The 23,752-nt window shown below is 35.7% G+C and overlaps 2 protein-coding genes across 6 annotated transcripts in view; one reads left to right on the forward strand and one right to left on the reverse strand.

Moving 5' to 3' along the window:
* Positions 1-23,300, forward strand: part of RUNDC3B (RUN domain containing 3B) — a 126,705-nt gene extending 103,405 nt beyond the window's left edge. For 2 of the 5 annotated variants that reach the window (XM_025872825.2, XM_073898749.1), the window contains 3 exons: positions 6,645-6,791; positions 13,356-13,477; positions 21,489-23,300. In XM_025872825.2, coding sequence (XP_025728610.1) covers positions 6,645-6,791; positions 13,356-13,477; positions 21,489-21,634 — 415 coding nt within the window. In that variant the 3' untranslated portion in view covers positions 21,635-23,300. The remainder of the gene's footprint in view (positions 1-6,644; positions 6,792-13,355; positions 13,478-21,488) is intronic. The other 3 variants (XM_073898750.1, XM_025872826.2, XM_073898751.1) reach the window with 2 other exon arrangements.
* Positions 13,463-23,752, reverse strand: part of SLC25A40 (solute carrier family 25 member 40) — a 63,300-nt gene continuing 53,010 nt past the window's right edge. The window contains exon 14 of the mRNA XM_073898753.1: positions 13,463-13,838. The gene's annotated coding sequence lies outside the window, so the exon portion shown is untranslated. The remainder of the gene's footprint in view (positions 13,839-23,752) is intronic.

Genomic DNA, 23,752 nt, shown 5'->3' on the forward strand with positions numbered 1-23,752 from the left:
GGCCTACTTAATTGTAAAAACTCGAGAAGTTAAGCTCCTCTGGTTTTCAAAGCCAGATGTTATGAGAATTAGTCTTCCCAGTGTGGGTTCCTTGTACCTAGGATGCCTGGTGTGGGATCTGTCCCTTTCCCTTCTGCGTGCCTTTGGTGTCACTCCCTCCCATGGACAGTCTTACAGGTCAGTTTAGTGTCTGGTACATCTTTGCCCTTCCTACTGTTTTCGATGTGACCTCTTCCCTACAATTAGCTGTAAAGATTCTGTTCTTCTAGTCTTTGAAGATACTCATATTTTGAGTAATTTATACTGATGTGGGTATTATCTAGGTACATCCATGGGACATGGTGAGCCTAGGATTGTCCTACTGGCCATCTTCCTGAGAAGTCACCTAAATATACTCCCCGATGTTTCATATTCATGTGACAAATTCTCAAAACTGGATTTTAGCAGATTATTTAATGAGCAATGTGGATATGGAATGCTATTTTAAAAAGACAGTAAGCAACAATGCATTCTTACTAGATTTGTTTTTTCTTTAAAAACATTGAGAAACAATTTCCTCCTGGGAAGGCACAGAGGATTCACAGTGAAGTAGTGTTGTGGTGTTTGTAGTCAATCCAGAGTCATATTGTGTTATATTGTACTTACTTAAGATAAGTTAAGAAAAATAATGTGTTTTGGCAAATTATATATAGTGTAAATACATAGGAAGTATAGGAACGTTTCAGGCTTTAGCTAGGTACTACAGAATAAATTGTGTTCATCGACTATTTCTGTCATGCCCAGGAAGGCTTAATACTGAGGTATTTTCCTTTGAAAAATAAAACAACTTGAACTTTAACTGAAAGCTATACTGTTTTGTTTCAAACTATTTCTCAGGAGAGCTGGACTCCCTGTTTCACAGAGAGATTTTGTGTTTATAAATCCATGGTATTTTGAATTTATGTATATCCATCAAAGATATGCTCGGTCAGATAGTTGAGGTTATATTCAAAGGGCTTATGAAAAGGTCAATTGATAAATTAATAGTGATGTATATTTCAACATAGTTACACAAAAAGAATCAAACTTTACTTTCACATGGTATGTTTTTACTAAAATGTCAAGTAAAATAACTTTATGTAAGCAAGACAAAGATTCTTCAAGGATCTAGAAGCCAATAATTGGGAACAGTAGAATATAAGAGGAGAATTTAAGTTGTACTTTCTGGACTTCCTCTTTTGATAATTGTTATGAAAAAATATGATAATCACAGGTACTTTTAGATTGTTGATTCTTTATACATTTTAAGTGTATCTTCCATGACCTACTTAATACATTTATGTGGTATTAGTTATAAAAATGTTTTTTTCAATTTTCATGAAAATACTGACTGGGAATATTTTGTAGGTTTAATTTAAATTTTTGGTTAAAACTGAACTTGGGCATATGTACTTAAAAAATAGTAAAGCACTCTCCAAGTGCTTTACATGGAGTGTTTTTTTGTATGCATCTGAAGTTATCAACTTAAAATAGAAAGTTATAACTACGTGCAATTTTATTCAAGACTCAAACTAACCACAGAGAATAAGCTTATAGTACAAACACAAAAGGTAGAAAGAATGGCAACAGATCACTACAAAAAATCATCAAATAACAAAGGAAGACAGAATGGAAGAGAGGGACAAAACTGCAAGAGACAGACAAAAAGCAATTAACAGAATGTGTGTGTGTGTGTATTAATCTCTGGATATTAAATAATATCTGGAAAGGAAATTTAAAAAATCCTATTCACAATAAAAACAAGAATAAAATACTTAGGAATAAACTTAACCAAAGAGGTGAAAGATTAGTACCCTCAAAATTTTAAGACATTGACAAAGGAAATTAAGACACAGATGAGCAAAAAGATACCCTGGGTCAGCTGGGTAGTTCAGTTGGTTAAGCCTCCGACTCTTGATTTCAGCTCAGGTCATGATCTCAGGATCATGAGTTCGAGCCCTGTGTTGAGCTCTGTGCTGAGCATGGAGCCTGCTTAGAATTCTCTCCCTCTCCCTCTGCCCCTCCACCCCCTGTGTACATGCTCTCTCTCTCTCAAAATAAATAAAATATTTTTAGAAAGAAATCCTGGTGTGCCTGGGTGGCTAGTGGTTAAGCATCTGCCTTCAGCTCAGGTCATGATCTCAGGGTCCTGGGATCAAGCCTCATGTTGGGCACCCTGCTCAACCAGGAACCTGCTTCTCCCTCTTCTTCTGCCCCTCTCCTGCCCCTCCCCACTGCTTGTGCTCTCTTTCTCTCTCTCTTTTCACTGTTTCTCTCTCAGAAAAATAAAATCTTAAAAAGATAACCCATGTTCATGGATTAGAAGAAGAATTAATACTGTTAAAATGGGCATAGCACCTAAAGTGATATACAGATTCAACGCAATCCCTATCAAAATCCCTATGTCATTTTTTACAAGAATAGAAAAAGCAGTCCTAAAATTCATAGTTTAGACCCCATATAGCCAAAGCAGTTTTTGGAAAGAAGAACAAAGCTGAAGACATCACATTTTTTTATTTCAAAATATATTTTAGATTTATAATAAAACTGTGGTACTGGCACTGAAACGGACACATAGACCATTGGAAGAGAATAGTGGGCCCCCAAGTAAATCCATGCATCTACAAGTCAACTGATAACTTTGACAAGCTTACCAAGAACACACAATCAGAACAGGAGAGTCTCTTTGATAAACAAGTGTTGGGAAAACTGAATATCCACATACATAGGAATGAGATTAGACTCCTTTTTTACCATTTACAAAAATCAATTCAAAATAAATTCAAGATTTAAGTCTTAAGACCTGAAATTGTAAAACTACTAGAAGAAAACAGGGAAATAACTTTTTGACATTACTTTGGGCAATGATATTTTTGGCTATGATACCAAAATCAAAGGCAATAAAAGCAAAAATAGAAAAATGGATTGAATCAAACTAAAAAGAATCTGCACAGCAAACATTCAATAGAGTAAAATGATAACCTACAGAATGGAAAAAAATATTTGTAACATCTGTCTGATAATGAATTAATACTCAGAATCTATAAGAGACTCATACAACTCAATAACAAAAAACTAACTCAATTTAAAAATGGGCAAAGGACCTAAATAGACATTTCTCCAGAAAAGACATAGAAATGACCAATGGGTATATGAAAAGATGCTCAACCTCACTAATCATCAGGGAAATGCAAATCATAGTCACAGTGAAATATTTTCTTAGAAGTCTATTATCAGATAGATGGTAGAGGACAACTGTTGATGGGGCTGTAGAAAGAAGGGAACCCTCATGCACTTTTGATAGGACTATAGACTGGCACAGCCACTTTGGAAAACAGAAGCTTCCTCAAAATATTAAAAATAGAACTATCTTACATTTAAGCAGTCCCACTTCCAGGTATTTATCCAAAGGAAATGAAGTCAGAATCTCAAAAAGATATCTGCACTCCTTATGTTAACTTCAGCATTATTTACAATAGCCAAAAGGTGGAAGCAACCTCATGGATGGATGGATAAATGGATAAAGAAAATGTGATATGTGAAGACCCTGTGTTTATAGCCACACATGCACACAATAGAGTATTATTCCACCTTAAAAAAGGAAATCCTGCCATTTGAAACAACACAGATGAACCTTGAGGAAATTAGGCTAAGTGAAATAAGCCAGATGCAGAAAAACAAATAGTACATGATCTCACTTATATGTGGAATCTAAAATAGTCAAACTCATAGAATCAGAGAGTAGAATGGTTGTTACCAGTTTGGGTCTGGAGAAAGGGGTAAGTGAGATGCTGGTCAAAAAGTACAAAGTTTCAGTTATGCAAGATGAATAAATTATGGAGATCTAATATAGAGCAACATGACTGTACTTAATACTGTATTGTATACTTGAAGTGTTCTAAGAGGGTGCATCTCAAGTGTTCTCATCAAACAAAAGAGGTAACTGTGAGGTGTTAGATATGTTAATTAGCTTGAATGTGGTAATTACTTTGTATATGTCTATCAAATCATCACATTGTACACTTTAGATGTATACAGTTTTTAATTGCTAATTATACCTCAGTAAAGCTTTGGGGGATTGAATTAGAATTTTTGTGGCCAACTTCTTACATAATTCCTATTGAAAATCTAAAGAGAAATTATCTACCTAGCAATTTAAGGGTAGATACCACAGGAAAGTTCTTAAAATTAGCTGTGATAAATATGTTACTGCCACTTTCGTAATAATTTTCCTGTATTATATCTTTCTGTAGAATTATTACCTTAATGAGAGATGTTCAGTTGTTAATGAGAGACTTGTATCATAGATAGAAGTTACAAGTAGAATCTATCTCATATAGAATGATTTAATTTTTAGATTAGCTTATTAGTGTTAACATTGGTTAGAATTTTAATTAAAGTTAAATGGTAAATATCACATAATTTTACCTTAAATTGCCGCTGATTTCACACTAGGAAGTAACAGTAATTGTTGAGTAAGATGAACCTATTTTTAAGCTTGGCCAATGAGAAAAACATCCTCATTTTTCATATTAACCTCATTTAGACAACTTTTGTGTAGGTCTTGAAGTTAACTCTAGGTACGTTTTCCTTGTTCTCAGTGAGTAAATAGGATTCTTTGTAAGAAAGTAGAGTCAACTCTTAAGCATAAATGGAATTCATTAGATTGATAAAAACAACTCAAGGAAGGGAAAGAAAGACGGGAAAAGGAGGCTTGGAGAGAGGTAGGCCGAGCTACTTCAGAGGATTAGCATGTAGGAACTTCAGGTCTGTCTCTTTGCTGGTACATTTTGGTCAGGGCCTACTGCTGGAATGAATAAACTGCTTTGTCTCTGCATTATCTAAATAGACAGAGTCAAGATTCAGAATTCAGGGGTGGGGTTTTCAATGTGCCTTAATCCACTTGCCTGCCCCTTAGTCTACTAGAGTGATGAGAGAAAGGGCCTTACACAAGGCTTCTCCAGGAACCCTTCCCTTTCATAGTGGCAAGGCAAGAGCCAGCATTGTCCGTCTCCACATTCGTCACAGAGCGTGGAAAGCAGATGCAGCACAGATGACACAGTATACTGCAGTTTCTATCTCCCGTTTCAAAGGACTGGGCAGCTGCCCATCAGAAACAATGTAATTGGGATTTCTAAACACAGAAGTCTAAAGACAATACGATAAGTTGTCATTAGGCAAAAATTTTCCATGGACAAGTAGTATGTAAAAACTGTGAAACTTAGTTCCTTTTTTCATTTTATGCAGTGTAAAACTTTTCACATTCCAGAATATATTCTAAATGGGAGGTTGTTCAATTACTTACATTAACTGAATTTTTCCAATGTCATTTCCTCACAGATGCACATTTGCCTTTCTTGCATTGTGCTCTGAATATTTTCTGTAAACCTGTGATGATATTGAAGTTGAATTTTCCAGTGACATGCACTGGAGACCCTAGAGAGAGTGACTATGTGAAAGAGAAGTCTAATAAGAGAAGCCAAAATAATGGTGACTTATTTTAATAGGTTCTCTGGCCAGTATTACCCATTTCTGCTTAACGTGATTTTTCTGTCAGTCTTGAAGTTTTTCTGAACTCTTTACTGTTTTCATAAAAACCCATGTTAAAGTACCTTAAAAGTCCTTTTTAAAATTTTCATTCTTTTTCCAGTGAAATGAAATTGTTACAGATAGCCTACAAGAATATCTTAATGTAATACCTTCTCACAGACTTCTGCCTGTTTCACTTTTTTAGTATTCCATCCTGAGATAGAATCTAGTCTTTGCATCAAATAATGTTTCTTTGTGGACATAGATGGTGCAAATATTTTTAAACATACACAGATATCCTGTAAAATCAGAAATATTCATAGGTAGCCTGTTCGAGACATTTAAATGGGGTTTTTCCATTTGAATCATGGTTCAATGATTCACTGGTTTCACTGTCTTGTGACAGTGATTAATTGGTTTGTGAGGTTTAAATTTAGGCCAAAAGTTAGCTCTTTTGCAAGTGGTTATTAATGAGTTAACAGTTCTATAAAAACGAAAGTAAACCGTCAGCTGTTACAATGGCTTCATTCTGTAGATGAAAGATTTCCAGTGGGTTATATTGTTCAGTCCAGTTATCATTGATTTAATTATTTTCATAAAGGTTTATTGGTAGTCACTTCTCTTAAAAAATTACAGAAACCTTATGGATTTTTTTATTTAGTATTTTTCTGCATTTAGTTTTATTTTTTAATTCATTTTAATTTTTTGTTTACTGAGTTAAGAGTGTGGATGTTGATGCTAGAAAATCATATACATGGAATCATTTTAACTGGAACCTGATTATCTATAACTAAGATATCAAAATTTTTTGGGTAAGGTGTAAAATCAGCTTTAGTCTTTTAGTAATATCTCTGTGGAAAAGATAGAAAGTCTGAATTTCACACATAGTGACTTGTTGTAGCCTTTAGAGAAAGAATGAAAAACACATGTTGTAGGAGACATTAATAGCCCCAGCCAGCCTTCCTATAGCTCTGTTGACAATCTGTTAGCATACCATTTTAAAAAGATAAATTTAGGGGGCCTGATTGATACCATTAGGTTCCTCTGCCATTGCAGAACAGTGAAGACAAAAGCACTCACCATCTTAATATTCACAGGACTGTGCTAAAGAATAATGATTTAAGATCAAGACAAGAGTTAACTGCCCACCTCACCAACCAGTGGCCTTCCCCAGGAGCTCTGGATGTCAATGCTGTTGCCTTGGATACGTTGCTTTACCGAAAACACAATAAACAGTGGTATGAGTAAGTGTAATACTTTTTTTCCAACTAATTACAAATTTAGTTGTACCAAAACATATGGTTATCCACTTTGGTTTCTCACTTATTCTTCTTTCTGAAATCATTATTAGGGCAAAAGTAGAATTTAAGACTACTTTGGCTTGATAAAGTCAGATTAAGGTAGTGAATATGTTAACGTTTGAAGCCAAGGCACCCTGGGGAAGTAAAATATCTAAGAAATTCTTATGAAGTATTGTACCAGCTACCTGCTTCTCCCTTAAGTCTTCAGCCAGTCCTTCAGTTAAGTCCATGAGCTCGTATTTAATGAGCCATCTATTTTTGAATTTTAGCTTCGGTATTTGTATTTGCCTTAGGATTAGTTTTCCTGCTAGTTAGAAAACACAAAATTCCATCTCATGAAAGAATGAAAGGATCTTTGTTCTTGGTGGGTCAGAGGGAGTTTTGTTTATTTTCAAGAAATTAATTTTTGGAGGCTATAGAAGATATAATCACCCCACCGGTGGGCCATGAGATTCTTTTTGTATTTCTTTGTCCCACTGTTTAGGACTATTTCATTAAGTCATAGTGTCAAAATGTTGAGAGAGCTGCAAAGTCTTAGGCTACATTTCCTTTGGAGTATCTTCATTTTGAAACTTATAAATTGTATTACCTTCTTTTGGCTTTTAGCTGATCTTCCCATCTTGATAACTTTTTCAATATCTTTATTTTCCTATCTTAAGCTAGTTTTCTAATTATCTCCTTCTGTCCCTCCACCCCCTTCTGTTCTCTCCCTCTCCTCCCTCTTCCCCCTCCCTTTTTCTCTTTCTCCCTTCTCCCCTCCCTCCTTTTTTTTTTTTATTTTTATTTCTTCTCCACTCTTCTTTTAGAGCCCTTATTTTTAAACTTCACTGGTAGAGCTACACACTTCCATTTGTGCTTCTTAGGGTGCTTTTCCCTAGGTAGTTAGTAGCCAGACATTTGTACAGGGATTGTTTTAGCATAGACATAATTTCTACCTGCTTTACTGTGTGATTTTTTTTTTCATTTATCAAAGGGAGTACTCAAAATAAGTTTGACCTTCTGTTGCTAAAAAATGCTTTTTTTTGTTTGTGTCACTGATTGCTAGAGATAGGCAGGGAAAGTGAGCAGACTGTAGAATAAATCAGTAGAACTCTCTTCAGCATCTACTAAACCATGCTGCCTAGTATGATTCAGGGTGTTGACTGAGTCTTTCACGGATTGGATCTAGTTCCCTTATATACCCTCTGAGACTTATAAATAACTAAAGTATATCTTCTTACGTTGGTCTATTTTATTTTTCTATGACATATATAAGTAATAAAAGAATAGTAGTTTATTCCTATTTCTGATATATGATTGAAAAATGGAATCTGTCGCGATAATTGGTCCACTTATCTCTCTATAACACATGAGATGCCCCTGCTTTTATAACTGCAAAAATACTATAACATTAACTTCTGACAAAAGACAATAGTATGCTTTTTGTTGCAATATCCACATTGTCACTTTAGATAGTAGGAGGTAAAATATTTTAGCTAAAAGACCTGTATGTAGCCCTGCCTGTAGAGCTATGTCTTGAGGAACCAGTGAGTCTAAGTGGAAGAGTTATTTCGAGTTTACCTTTGCATGTGGTGGTAACAATGACTGGCTTTTACAAAGTATTCTAGCAGCAGCAAAAGTAATTGCAGTGTCAGAAAAGAAAGTAGTAAAACTGCCTGTTGGTCTGTTTAGCATGGATCCAGACTTTATACTCCTTGACTCAGCTACACCATTAGCTGAAGAAGGGGTCCCCTTGCCTTCTCAGCATCCTCCTTTCATCTGGCTTTACCATCGATGTTGGTGCTGCTTTTAGATGGCCCTGTTGCCGAATGGCTATATTCCTGAACAAAATGTATGCAGCTAGGGTGTAGTATGGAGATCCCTGGACCCAGAGTTTAGGGTCAGGACTTGAGAGTAATCTCTGCTACCCTACTTGCTGTGTAACAACACTAAGCAACACCTCTTAACTTCTGTACGTGTAATACTGGGGGTAATGCCTATTCAAGTCAGTAATAAATTGCGTGGCACCTACTACTTCTCAGGGGATCTTTATTTATATTCTATGTAGTCTCTTTTGTTTATGTTCTTAAATAACTTTTTATCTTCCATGTTTGGAGAATATACATACACTCACCCGCCGTCCTAAACTCTACTTTGTTAGAGAGTTTGTAAAATTTATGTAAGATTAAAATGACCAGCAGATCCCCAGTTGTTCTGAAAAAATAATCCCAACTTTTTAATGTAAAAATGGAGACTTTGGATTTCCAGAATAGAGTAGTGCTGTATAAATCATGTTTGAAACAAATCATAGCTTTTCTCAGGATCTAGTTTTGCTCCCCCCACAAATCTGTAATATAATCCAAAACTCTTGAACTAACCTCATCATTGATTCCTCTTAATTTGACCAGTATCTTCAGCAAGTTTAACAAACATTTTTCAAGAACCTATAAATTATGGAAGAGGTGGCTACAATCCCTAAATAAGGAATATTAGTGTTCCTGATAATTTGGAGAAAGAAACTAGCCCTATAATTAGTTATCATATGATATTATAATTTCGTGCTAAGAACATGGGATATCTGTATTTCCCTAGGAGCTCTGTCAAGTTAGCTTTGAAAAGAATGATAATGTGCTGTTTGATTTAATTTCTTGGTCTAGCTGACATTTCTTAAAATGAGTGATGGGGTAACTTGGCTGTGTTGTCACCTACTCATAGAAGAATCCTTTTCACAGTAGAAGATCTTAAATTTATTTTCATTTACTGTACTGCTTATAAAACTTTAAAAATATCACTTCCAGTTTTTTCTTGATTATTTAGACCTGGAAAGGTCTAATTAATTATGCTGGATTTTATATCTTTTCCTTTATCTCAAACATAGGAATATCATGTTAAAATTTTTTAAAGCATTACAGGCTGACTGTAAAAACTCAACAATAAATAAGTATATAAAACATACACATAGAGCAATTGGTTACTTTTTTGTTTCCAGTAAGTTCTGTTTAGTGTTTTTTATATGTAAAGCCTAGGCCACATGGATACTGGTTATATAAATTTATTAGAGTATATGTTATATAATCTTGTTAGATTATTGCCTAACCCACTCATTTCCATCTTAAAAGATCAGATTCATTGTCATCATATTTTTATTTTCTACTTAAGCTTTCTTAATATTCTGAATTTATCATTGCTTTTAACTATCATCCACAAAATTACTGAGAATTACGAGCTTTTATATGCCCTTCAAGTTCTATGTAGACTAATTTTTTTGATGACTTATGAGTGGATATAATTACTTCAGGTGTGTATAGGTTCTCTTTCCCATGTGCGTTTTTCCAGTATTTTTGGAGCAGAACTGCCTGAAGCAATGAGGCTTCAAAAATCTTTTACAGCTTGTAAGGTTTGCATTGACCTCACTCACAATATCCCTTCCCTTTCAGGCTCCCTTGCATCCTTCCATTAATTTTAGTAGATTAAGAGGATATAGATGTTCTGATAAAGGAAATGCTTATTTTGTTCATTAAACACATTTCTATGAAAATCAGACCAAGAATAAAAAGAATAGCCCATCTCTGGTTCCATGCACATTCATGTGCCTCTATGTCTACAGTGTGCATATTTGTGTTTTTATTTTCTTCATGTGGATAATGTCTCCTGAGCCTAACACTCTTTTTTGCCCAATGACTACGAGATAATATAAGTTATTATTGACCTCAGTACATGTAAATAGGTGATATCGATTATCCATATCTTGACTTCTGATCATTAATACAAAGTGTAGGATTGTAGAAAATTTACTAATAAGTAAATTCAGGCCTCTTGCTCAGTTTCTTTTAATTTGTCTTTATTTGGTATCTAGTTTCTTTGTATAGTAGCTTGTATTTGAGTGATTTAAAATTTTAAATAATTAGATATTGAATACAATGGGTTTTATTATGTCCCAGAGGCTTATGACACTTGATATGATTCCTATCTTACTGTCTGGGGTTCTTACTTTGATTAAGTAAGATATTGCTATTTAAAAAAATATGCTCCAGGAAATAGACTGTTGATTGGTTTGATGTGCCTGGTGGGTTACATTTGAATCTTACAGTATGATGTTAAGGAGTCTAGAATTCTAAAATAGGACTTAGCAGTGACCTCTTAAAGACAGATCCCATAGACAGTTTACTCCAGGACAACATGCTTGTCAGAGGGAGCTACCAGTTGTATTGGCAATCAGGTAAGAATGTGGAAAACCCATTTCTTCTCATTGTTGCAGACAGCTAAACTAGACTCCTCCCAGGTGGTGGGTCTGTAATCACCTTCATGCAAGGAAGATATTACATGGTACTCTTATGAGTATCTTTTGAATAAGGGGCCTCATTTTGGCTTGGATTTTTTATTATTGCTTCAGAATTCATTGTCTACCAAGTTCTGTTTCTATATTCATTGGCATTTGGTTAAGTAAAGCCTGGAAACTATAGGGTTATTCGCTAAATGTAACAAATTGAAGGGTAGATAGTTTCCACAATCACTTTCCATTTGTTAATGTGATATCTAAAAGGAACTTCAGTAGGTAATGCAGAAAACTCATTTTGTGTTGCTTTTGTCAGAGGCAGCTTTTATAGTCTTTCCTCCCCCCAACTAGTGACAGTCCTGGATTGCTGTAAATGTGTGCCGACAAGCTCGCAGTCCTTATAATTTTTAAATGAATTTTATGTCTTTTTTGCTTCTGGGTATTTTGTTTGTAAATATTTCTATAATTTTTAAAATTTAATAATATTAACTATCAAGTTTCTTACGATGAAAAAAATCAGTGTCAGAAACTCATTTAAAGCCAAAAGTTTAAAAACAAGCCTTCTACCTATTAGGCACAGAAAAATAATTTTGAAAGGAAATTTATAACTTCCTTCATTGAATTCCTGTGTTCCTGCTTTCTTCTATAGCTAAAGAAATAAAATTTTAATGAAAGTCAAGTGAAATTTTCAGTGATACAATTCAGTACAGTATAGTTTACATAGTCTCAGACACAAGACTGTTCTTTAATAAGGTTTTTAATAAAACAGAAAACTAAATGTTTTCTTTCTGTACTGGAGAAGGAGATAGCATGGAAATTAAGGGGACAGAATTAGAGCCAGGCTACCAGGGTCAAACCTAATCTCTTCTTTGTGCCCGTTTACTCTGCTATAAAATGGGAATAGTAGTAATTCTAACCTCTTAGGGTAGTTATGAGGATTAAATAAGTTAATATATATAAAATGTGCAGGGACAGGACTTAGCATGTGGTAAGCATTATATAAATACTGGGCATCCTTCTTTATTACATGTTGTATAGTTCATATATGTTTTATCTATTATAATAATTATCAGAAGTTTCCTATAATAGAATTTTCTGCTACTTAAAAATCTAAGAACTCTTATACTAGACATTTGAAAAGTCATCATGTTATAACGTGAGAACACTGCCTACATTGTAAACTAGTAAAGTTATTCCATCATCTCATCCTTCATTTCTTAGATGAAAAAAAACAAATAGATACTGTTGTATATATCCCCTCATACATAACATGTATGCTTTCAATAAATTCATAAGTTTACTCTGTATGAATAGAGAATAGCTTTGGAATAGACCATTTAAATTATATACACTTTCCTGTAATGTTATTATAGAATATATGATATTTCTAGGAAATTAGTTAGGGTTTGGTTACCTTGGGAAATAGATGTTAAACCTAAAAAGCGTATCCTTTCTTCTGGATTTCCATATTATTTGGAAATAATAATGAATCCCATTTTCTTCCTTGAAATGTCAATAACACCAAAGCTGCATACCTCTTTTGAGTTGTTTTTATCCTGACAAAACAAATACGAGTAAGGTTTAATAATAAACCTTATTAACTTTCCATTTATAACTGAATTTTCCTCTATTATAATCCATTTCTCACTAACTTGTTTAATGGAAATTGTGCTCACAGTAGCAAATACATGAGGGAAGGAGGTTAATTATCTTGATAGTGTATTAACAGAAGAAGCTATTTTATTATCCAACATTTTTAAACTTCTAAATTACAGGAATTTTGATAATAATTTGTAATTACTGTTATGTAAAAACCATCTGTAAAAATATCAAGACATTGAAGAATTTTGTAGTGCCTAGGAGATACGAGGTCATTATTAAGTTATGTCATTTTGGTTTCTGTATTAAGAATAATCTAGATTTTGTGCTCCTTTGAAATTTGGCAACAACCAGAAGGTCCCCATTTTCTCACTAGCTAAATAATCAAAAATTGGTGTAAGGATTTAAATTAGTTTGACAAATTGTTTCTCTTTTCCTTTTTTAATAGATTAAACACACAGACGTCCAGAGAGTGTGGAGGGAAAAGTATAATGGAGATCATATTGCAGACACAATAGAGACAGAGTTTAGGGGAAGAACTTGGGAGAAATAAACCAGAAATTCAATAAATTGAAGCAAATCGTTAAAGAATATCTCTAGAAATTCTGTTTTGTGAGAAGAAATCCAAGTAGTATTTCACCCTTGTTTTACAGAAAAAGTTATCAAAGTCTTGACCAGTTATCAGCTGAAGTTAGCCTTTCTCAGACTTCACTGGATCCAGGTCAGTCACAAGAAGGAGATGGGAAGCAAGACACATTAAATTTAATCAGTGAAGGTAAGAAAAACAAAATTTATCGGGAAATTACTTTTTCCTGCACTGTGTGTGCTGTGGATACAGAATGCTGAAGAACAGCGGTGACTTTCTGTTAATCATGCTGGGAATGGAGCTGCATTAGGATTCAAAAAGGTTTGCTTTTGGGTTTTTTGGTTTTTTTAACCCATGCCTTTTTGGCTTTCTGTGTCTCTCTCCCATACTAAAACAACTTTTATCAAGGTGTTCGACCACTGCTGACTTGCAGTTCAAGTCGGTTCTCGGTCTTCATTCTGTTAAACTTCTCAGCAGCTTTGGATACAGCTGACCACTTCCTCATTCTTGAGTCACTTTTGGTACCTCATTTATTGGGTATTCTGAAAACCTTGGGAACAAATATGAAAGAGTTTTAGTTTTTCCTGTTCCTGCTTTTGGCTGTGCTCTGTCCACCCGTCTTTCCCTTGTGTTGCATCTTCCTGAACAACATCTTGGTTCCATTCCAAAACTTTTCAGGCCATTTTCAGTGATCACATTTCATTTTCTAAGACTCAGCCTGTGCATTTTTAAACTCCAGTAACTTGGCTGATTCAGAGTCACTTTCCCTCCTGCCCCCAGCACAGGCTCGGGCCGTGACTCTAGCACTTTGGGTTGGATGAGTGAGTGGTGCCGGTATGATACGGCGCTCAGGTCCCTTATCTCTGCGTCCCAGTTCTACGCGGCTGTGTGTGAGGTGGGGGCTGGGGAAGAGTTCCCTACCGCAGGGGGACCTGCACTCCTCTGGGTCTCCGATTTCTCCCCTGTTCTCCGCTGCAGTAGATGGCACCACCACACGCATTGCTAGATTCTACTCTTCCCCTTTACAACTGCACGTCCGTTTGTCAGCGCTCCCTGCAACACATGCTGTCTACACTGATCGTCATCTTCACTCTTACAACCCTCGTCTAAGCCACGTGGAGCAAGCCTCGTGGATGGACTCCTGCCACAGCTCTTTCTTGGGTCTTTCCTCTCTCATTCTTGTCCCCTCGTAGTCCATTCTCTGTATAGTCATCAGTGATCTTAGAAGACATAAATGAGAAAATATTATACTCAGAATTCTCCAGTGGCTCTCAATGACAATCAGAATACAGTCCAGACTGCTTATCATGGCCTCCTGTATGATCGTGTCCTTGTCAGCTTCTGCCTCAACTTACACCGTTCTTTTGCTTGCTCCCTGCACCCCAGCAAACTGACCTCCTAGCTGTTCCTTCAGGTTGGTTCCTGCCTCAGTTATCTTTGCACTTGCTTCTCCTTAGTGCCCTGAAACTTCTTTCTTAAGGTCTTTGAATGGTAACCTCTATTGGAATATCTCTTTAAAGAAGTAAGTGTTCATTGACTGCCACACCTTCAGTAAACATCATCTCCACGTCCATGTCCGCCCCCCCCAGGCACCCTGTCACATCGCCCTCTGGTGTAGTATGATTCTGTCCCCAGCTCCCCACTGAAGTGTACGCTTCATGACGCTAAGGAACCTTACCCATATTTTCCACCAGTGTATTACCAGAGCCTGTGACATTATAGACAATTATTAAGTATTGGTTGATATTAGAATAAGTATATAATGAATGTCACAGAATGTGAGGAACAAGGTAGACACAGTATAAAGTAAAAATTCAGTTAACAAGCAGGCTTAGGCAATGGGAAATTATGTGAAGCTGAATTTTCTGCTTCTTTTAAAATAGTTGTTGGAAATGGTCTCAGAGGGCCTTAAATCTATTTTAATACTTTAGTAAATAGTGTATACTGACTAAAAATGAATCTTTTTTTGATGATGTGGATAATAAAGATAGCAAAATAGAGTATCCTAGCGGCATGAATGTAGGTGGAAGAGGGTAAACGGAATTCACTGTCATAATTTAGAATATGTATATTTTAAAAATTAATCCATTCTCTGGATTTATTTGTGATGACTCTTTATGTAAAAGAAACATTTAGGATTTAAATAAGTTTATCACTATAGGCATATTAATAGTAATAGGTCAAGATTGATAATGGGTAATTTTTATACTATAAAAACAAATATATAGAATAGTGATGAATGGGTGAAGCACAAAGAATTTTTAGGGCAGTGAAACTATTCTGTATGATCCTAAAATGGTGGACACATGTCATTATAAATTTGTCCAACCCATAGAATGTACAGCACCAAGAATGAACCCCAGTGTAAACTGTGAACCCTGGTTGATGATGATGTGATCATGTAGATTTATCAGTTGTAACCAGTGTACCACTCTGGTGGGCGATGTACATAATGAGGAGGCTCTGTACAGAGATACAGAAATCTTGGCACATTCTGTTCAATTTTGCTGTGAACCTAAAACTACTCTAAAAAATAAAGTGTGTGAATACACAGAGAGCGGGAGAGAAGAATTGGCTTTCAGAATTCAAGGTTAATTAACAGATTAAGTATTACTTACAGAATTTCCCTACCCCAAATAGCTAATAAAATGATCAGAAAAAGAAAATATATGCCAAAAAATGCATCAACTGAAATCCAGCAACAAAAAAGAGCTGTAATATATTTAGGATAGTGTAAAACTAAAGAAAATTTTTTTAAAGATTTATTTATTTATTTGGGAGCAGAGGGGCAGAGGCAGAGGGAGAGAGAGAATCTCAAGCAGACCGCCCTGAGTGCAGAGCCCAATGTGGGGCTCCATCTCATGACCCTGAGATCATGACCCTGAGCCAAAGTCGAGAGTCAAGACACTTAACTGACTGAGCCACCCAGGTGTCCCATTAAAGAAGCTTTTTCAAGACTTGAAGGACACCCATTGTTTCTACCCACAGCATCCTTCCCACCCTCCCATAGAAGCCATATGGTAAGGAAACCATACTTTGATACACTGATACAAGAGAGTGCCCTTGAGTTAAAAATTTCACAAACCAGCCAAATCAGCTAGCCCTCCTACGTATACAAAATTACTATTCTTTAAAAAAATCACTTAGGGGTGCCTGGGTGGCTCAGTCATTAAGCGTCTGCCTTCAGCTCAGGTCATGATCCCAGGGTCCTGGGATTGAGCCCCGCATCGGGCTCCCTGCTCAGCGGGAAGCCTGCTTCTCCCTCTCCTGCTTGTGTTCCCTCTCTCGCTGTCTCTCTCTCTCTCTCTGTCAAATAAGTAAATAAAATCTTTAAAAAAAATGATTTTTTGGCTGTTCAGGTTCCACTGAATTTCCATATGAATTTTAGAATCAACTTGTCATTTCTGAAAAAAGGCAGAATTTTGATGGGGATGACACTGAATCTGTAGATTAATTTGGGAACTATTGCCATCTTAACAATATTGTCTTCTAATCCGTGGAAAAATGGGATGTTTCCCCACTTATTTCAACCTTGATTTTTTTTCAAGAATAGTTTGTAGTTGTCAATGTACAACTCTTAAACTTCTTTATTTGAATTTATTCCTAAGTATTTTATTTTTTTAGATTCTATTGTTAATGAAATTGTTTTCTTAATTTCATGTTCTGGTCATTCATTGCTGCTTTTATTATTAGACTTTAAGCATAGGTTTAAAAAATTAATGTCACTCCTCTGTATCTATAAGAAGGAAAAGAAAAGTGAATTCAGTTGTAAAGAACTTCATATTCAGAGTCAGTATCTTCTGAATCATTTCATCAAAAGACATTGGCTGTGTCTGCTCATAGTATATCATTCTCTGTGCTGACAGCAAACCATTTCCTAAAACAATCCTCCGCTGATACAGGGATTTTCTCTCAAGTTACCAAGTGTCCTGCACATTTTTACGTGAGCACTTTCTACTCGCCTAACTTACAGTTTTTCTTTCTCAAATCAAATACTTCTAGAAGTTAAAAAGCTTCTCTTCAAAGGCCGCAGGAATTCCATGACAAATTGAGGTTTCACATCTTAACAGAAACCCTGCATAGTGCATGAATCAGTCACACCAATTGCTATTGCTTTAAAATTTCTTGTATCTAGTCTAAGGAATGTGTTCTGCCTCCATTTGTGCACTTGGCGCGTGATAGGCAGTCCTTTTGCGGATGTTGTCAAGCTTCATCTACTTGTAGGGTTTTTCCTAAGTGCTTTGTTTTACCAGAAGTGTGAATTGCAGTAATTCTTGTTATGGGTATTTGCTTCAGTGAAATTTACATTCTACTATCTGTTTTCATGCTTTTCTATGAACAACTATTAATTTTAAAGGAAAATTATAATTTTTGAAGGCATTTTAAGCAGTATATAAATATGAGTAACTCCATTGAAGAGATATCAATATGGACACCTGTGGCCCAGTTCATACATGGACACACCAAAACAACGGTCAGGGTACTGCCTCCTTGCCAGCTACGACTACCACACACAGTGATTCCAGGGGTTTGAAATTTTATTGCACAAAATGATGACCACCCCTTTTCTTGACCTTTGGTCACAAAAAGGTAACATGTTGCTTACATAACAGGTTAATAGAACATTTTCCCCATGTTTATAGGTTTACGCTAGTGGCTAAGGAATCTCTGTAGTCATTCCTTAAAATTCGGATACAATTTACTGCCTCTTCGCTTCCTCATTGACCCCTTCGTCCCCATTCAGACTTCCTTATAGGGTTGGCGATCTCACCTTTACTTATCGTTCTTACTGCACTTTATGATAATTTTCTGTTTGTGTCTGTTTCTACCTTACATTAAGTTCCCTATAGGCAAGAAGTAGTTCTTAAATTTTTATTTTTTATCATGATGTCTGGCATTGTGCCAAATGAATGATTTTTTTTTTTAAGATTTATTTATTTGAGAGAGCGAGAATGAGAGAGAGAGTACATGAAAGGGGGGGAGGGTTAGAGGGAGAAGCAGGCTCCTCACCGAGCAGGGAGCCCGATGTGGGACTCGATCCCAGGACTCCAGGATCATGACCTGAGCCGAAGGCAGTCGCTTAACCAACTGAGCCACCCAGGCGCCCTGAATGACTTCTAACTTAGTAACATTTGTAGCAGTGCCATCTGAAGAGTTGTAGAGTCCAGACTCTATGTCAATAAATTTAAAACAAAACGCATCTTTCTTGCTATAAAACGAAAATCTGGGGGCACCTGGGTGGCTCAGTCGGTTAAGCCAGTTGTTTTGTTAAATGTCCAAAGATTTAGATTTGTCTTACGTTATTATCATATTCAGGTTAAACATATTTGCAGTATGTAAATAATGCATCTTTGTCAGCACATCTTATCAGGAGGTCACTGTCTTTTTTGCATTGAGAGACCCTTAAAGATTACTCCTGTGTCCTTTTGACACTCTATTAGTCTGTGATAGCTTCTTTGCTTTGTGGTACAAAAGATGTTTTGGGTTACTTTGGTATATTTCACGCCCACACCCAGGATCAGCTATTTCTTCAAGTCTTACTTCCTTATACTGGCAAATGTTAGAGACCGTAGTTTAGGCTTACAGAGGTGCCTCTTGTTACTGGAATGGTCATTGTTTCTAGCCCGTGGAAGAGTTAGGAATTTTTTTTAAAGAAAAATATACTTTAAATTTATTTTACAATTCAAATTTAAGACTCAAGGTGTCTATGTACTTGATTTTATATTTTGATATCTTATGATGACACTACTGATTCCTCATTTATATGAACATAATTACTTATTTACTTTTTCCTATTATATTAATTTCAAAATAACAGTATATTACTAAAATACGATAACTCAAAATAGCTTAAGATTTCTCATTTTGAGAATATATGCCAGAGTCAAATTACTGTGCTTAAAGTTCATCTCAATTCTGTTTACTTCCACTATCATAGTTAACCAGTTTTTGTGTGTGTGTATGTTTTTAAGATTTTATTTATTTGACAGAGAGAGAGACATCAAGAGAGGGAACACAAGCAGGGGGAGTGGGAGAGGGAGAAGCAGGCTTCCCGCGGAGCAGGGAGCCCGATGCAGGGCTTGATCCCAGGACCCTGGGACCATGACCTGAGCCAAAGGCAGACGCTTAACTGACTGAGCCAACGAGGCGCCCCATAGTTAACCAGTTTTATTAGTTTTTGAATTATCTTATTTTTTAAATACAAGTAAATTTAAATAATTTATGTCCCCCTCTTCTAGATAAAAGGCAACAACATGCTATACCCTATTCTGCACTTTGTTTTCACTTGACAGTGAAATTTCCAGATATCCTGGAAATCAATACCTAGAGGTACATAGAGATCCTTCTGATCCCTTTTACAGCCCTGTAGTACCTCATTGTGTAACTATGTTAGACATTTAGATTGTTTCGTCTTGTGCATTACTGTATGGTAATCTTTATATTAAAAAATGTTCTCCAAGTATATATTCCCAAAGAATTGCAAACAAGACTCAAACGGATACTTGTGTGTGTTTGCAGCAGCATTATTTACAGTACTAAGGTAGACACAACCCAAGTGTCCACACAGATGAATGGATAAACAGAAAGTAATGTATACACACAGTGGGATACTATTCAGCCATAAAAAAGGAATGAAGTTCTGATACATACTACATGGATGAAACTTAGAAAACATGCTAAGGGAAATAAAGCCAGACACAAAAGGGCACAAATATTACACGATTCCACTTGTAAGAACGATGTGTGGTAGGCAGGTTCATTGACAGAAAGTAGATTAGTTTCCAGAGACTGGGGGTAAGGGGACAATAGTTATTGCTTAAATTGGTAGAAAATTTGGGGTGATGACAATTTTTGGAAATAGTGGTGATGGTTGCACAATACTGTGGATGTAATTAATGCCACTGAATTGTACACTTAAAGTAGAAATTTGGAAGGATTATCTAAAGCACTTGAGTTCCAGGAGCATTTAACAAGAACTCCAGAAAGTTAATTCTGGCCTGAAATGTCTCTAAGCCTAAACATTAAAAGGGTCCTTGAAACATCTAAATGTTTTGACCCCGAGATAACATGATAAACATTTTAAATTGGAATTTAACAATTCCTCTTCCATATCTTTTTCTAACGTTGTTGTATTTTCCTGTATTGTATTTGTCACCAAAACTATGAAGTTAACATAGCTAGTCATCTTTAGTATTTTACAAAGGAAAGGACAGGCTTAGAGAAGATGCCTTTCCTAAGGTCATACAGCTAAAAGGGACATAGGAGCTCTCTTGGGTCCCAGTACAGTTCTTACTGAATCATGACTCGGTAATTACATCATTATTTAATGAGCATCTCCTGTGTGCTAGGCACTGGGAATGTAACAACACAACAGATTCCATGTCCTTTCTCAGTGTATAGAAGAAAAGAGAGCCTGGCAATTATCATACAGTGTAACTAGGTGGGTTGTTAGAGTTCAAAGGACTATGGGAACACTTCAGAGGGGCCATTTGAAACAATAGATAGCATTCAGAAACACCTGCTATCTGGTTCACTTTATACTTCAGTAACTGTGTAAGTAAAACTTAAGCTTTTTATCTACTTTGGGAACCTACTAATTTGCAAAGACCTCAGCCATTCACAGCCTCAAACCAGCCACTTCTAGCTGGTATTTGCAAACTTAACCAGCTCTGGAAAGAACTCATGTTTCCCAGCTGTGAAAACAGATCTGCCAGTCTTCCTTCATGGGCGAACCGAAGTCCAGGACATGACAAAGTTCCTGATGCAAGGTAGCTGCCGAGTAAATGTTCAGTAAGTGAGTCGAAGCTCTCCCAGTGCAGCTCCTCCTGAACTGAACCAGTTTTGCTTCTGCTGCATTACTTAACCTGCATAGGATTTCCTGGTATTTCTGTGGCCTGGGCATTGGTACTGTTAGTTTATTATCCTTTACTAACTGAACATGAACATATTCTGGAAAAAAATAAGTTTTACTTTTGTCCTAAAACACGGCATCTCAAACTTCCGTATCTAGAACTGTTACGAGGAGCACACATACTCCTCTGGTAATGTTTTTTGAAGGGTGACACTGAAGCTACGGAAATACATAATTAGGTATGTTCACGGTATTTTGTGACATTATGTAAGTTTTTAGTTTTATAGGATCTTTTGGTATCATTCTTCAAGGGCAATTACATATTTGTTATTTTATCTTAACTTTCAGGTAAAGAAGACACTCCCTCATTACTCGGTCTCTGTGGATCTCTAACATCAGTGGCAAGTTACAAATCTCTAACAAGTCTCAAATCTAATGACTACCTTGCAAGTCCCACAACAGAGATAACGAGTCCAGGCTTAACTCCATCCTGAAAAATTTTATGTCAAAGCCAGAAGTTTTTATGTTGCAAATGTTCTATTTACATAAGTTTGACTGCTGGGAAAACCTTTGGAATTTTATATTGTTCTGGCACATGTCTGGAATTCTTTTGCTTCTATTAGAGAATTCAGTGCACTCCACGTGCCCTTCTGAGTGAAAATGATCCTGCCATTTTAAGATTCTTATATTTGTCACTGAGGAAGATTAAAAATGGATAGGCTTAAAAAACTTTCAAATATCCTCTAAATTAATAATCCATTGCAAATTGTGATGTATATTTTTCAGCTGATTTTCATATATTTAAATGTACCATAATCGCCAGAGACTGAGTTCAAGGTTTTATTTCAGAGACATAAACTAAGTATTTTCTTTTACTCTTTTATTCAAAGATTACATTTTCTAAAAATGACTTGTTAATTTCATCTTTCATTCATTTCTTCCTAGGTTCTGGTGTTTAAATGCCTTGTTTTTCATATGAGGAGGTTCTCAGCTGGTTTCATAGTGGCTTACTCAGTTTTTTAAGTATTCATTTGGTACAACATTCCATTAACATTTTATAAATTTTGTAGGAATGTGTCTTTAGGCCATTACTAAATTTGTCAGGGTCATAGGGAAAGTATTTTACACCATTTTGGTAAAATGAATAAATCGTTTTCTCAAGATTCTCTTAAAGGGTTATTTAAAAATATCAAATATTCCTCAGTAGTTGGAAACATTTAAAAACGTAGAACAGATGTTGGAAAGTATTTTATTAGGAAAGATTCCGAGTTCATTTAAGGATTTGAGAACCTTCAAGTAAGGATCAGTAGAGTCTCACCATACTCAACAGTACGTCTGACATAAGAGTGCTGTTTTGTTCTCCCTTGTGTGCAGCAATGAATCATGCCATGTTAATGTTAAAAACTGATGTTAATGTTCGAAATCCCTGCACATCTACAGGTAAAAAAAAATTAGTTTTCTTTTTAAAAAAGTTATGCGCTATAAAATCTTTTTGCAGTTTTTGGAACTATATATTTCATCCATCAAAATCCCACCATATTGAAAGAGAAAACGTATGAAGTGTATTTTCTAATAAGTGCTATGAGGAAAATATCAGTTGTGCCAAAGAAGTTTTATACATTGTTTACATGAAGAGGACACAATATTTAATGGGGACTTCATACGCTATTTTTGTTTATTAATAAAACATTACATTCAAACTCAGTAGCTTAGACACGTAGGAACAGTGTTTCCCCTACAATTTATTTTATTCAGAGGAGGCAAGCACGCTGAACTTACTACATCATTCTTTGTATTAGAAATGTAGGAGTGTGGTGGTTCTCTGCAATATTTAGAGCTTTATTCTCATAATTCGGGATTTAAGATAATAAATAATTCGGCCAGTCTTATATGCAAGACCGTTCAAAGTCATTTAAAGGACAAAGGGAGGCCTGGAAGCCATTAAAATAAGTTATTCTAGATGTACCAGAACATACTCAGAGCTTTATTCCTTTAGCTTAAGGCTTTAGTACTTGTTAAAATGCAAATATTCTTGAAAAATGATACCTTTAACAATTTACTGATACCTACTCTTAATTCTGTATACTTTCTTATGAGTGAGGTATCCAAAGCAATTTTTAATGAGCATGGGGATGGAAGGAAGATGCAAAGTGAGGACAGTGGAAACCTTGGGAGGAGGGAGTAGGAAGTGGCTAAGGAGGGGAACTTGAAAATTTTTAGGTTGGCCTTAAGCAATTGTTGCTTTCCTAAAAAACGATCAGAATGTTTAAAATGCTTTATCATTCATGGTCCACTCTCAACTGACATTTATTTCCTCAGTAATTAAAAAAAATCATTAAATTTTTTTCCATACATTTTATAATATAGGAAGGAAATTCAAGATTCCATAATTGATAACATTTTCCAGATTTGTCTAATGCATACAGTAACTTGTGCATCTTAACATACTGCTAAATGCAGATTTAAACATGACATCTGAGGATCATGACTTTTCCTCCTTTCTTGGAGCTCTTGGTATAAAATTCATCTGCTAATGTGAATTCAGGTTTCTATACATTTCATCTCACACTAGTTATACATGTAGCTAATGTTTGCATGAGGAAACAATGTAT

This window comes from Callorhinus ursinus, unplaced genomic scaffold (assembly GCF_003265705.2).
Source record: "Callorhinus ursinus isolate GAN/ISIS: 27379988/994484 unplaced genomic scaffold, GSC_fseal_2.0 scaffold12, whole genome shotgun sequence".
Classification (NCBI taxonomy): domain Eukaryota; kingdom Metazoa; phylum Chordata; class Mammalia; order Carnivora; family Otariidae; genus Callorhinus; species Callorhinus ursinus.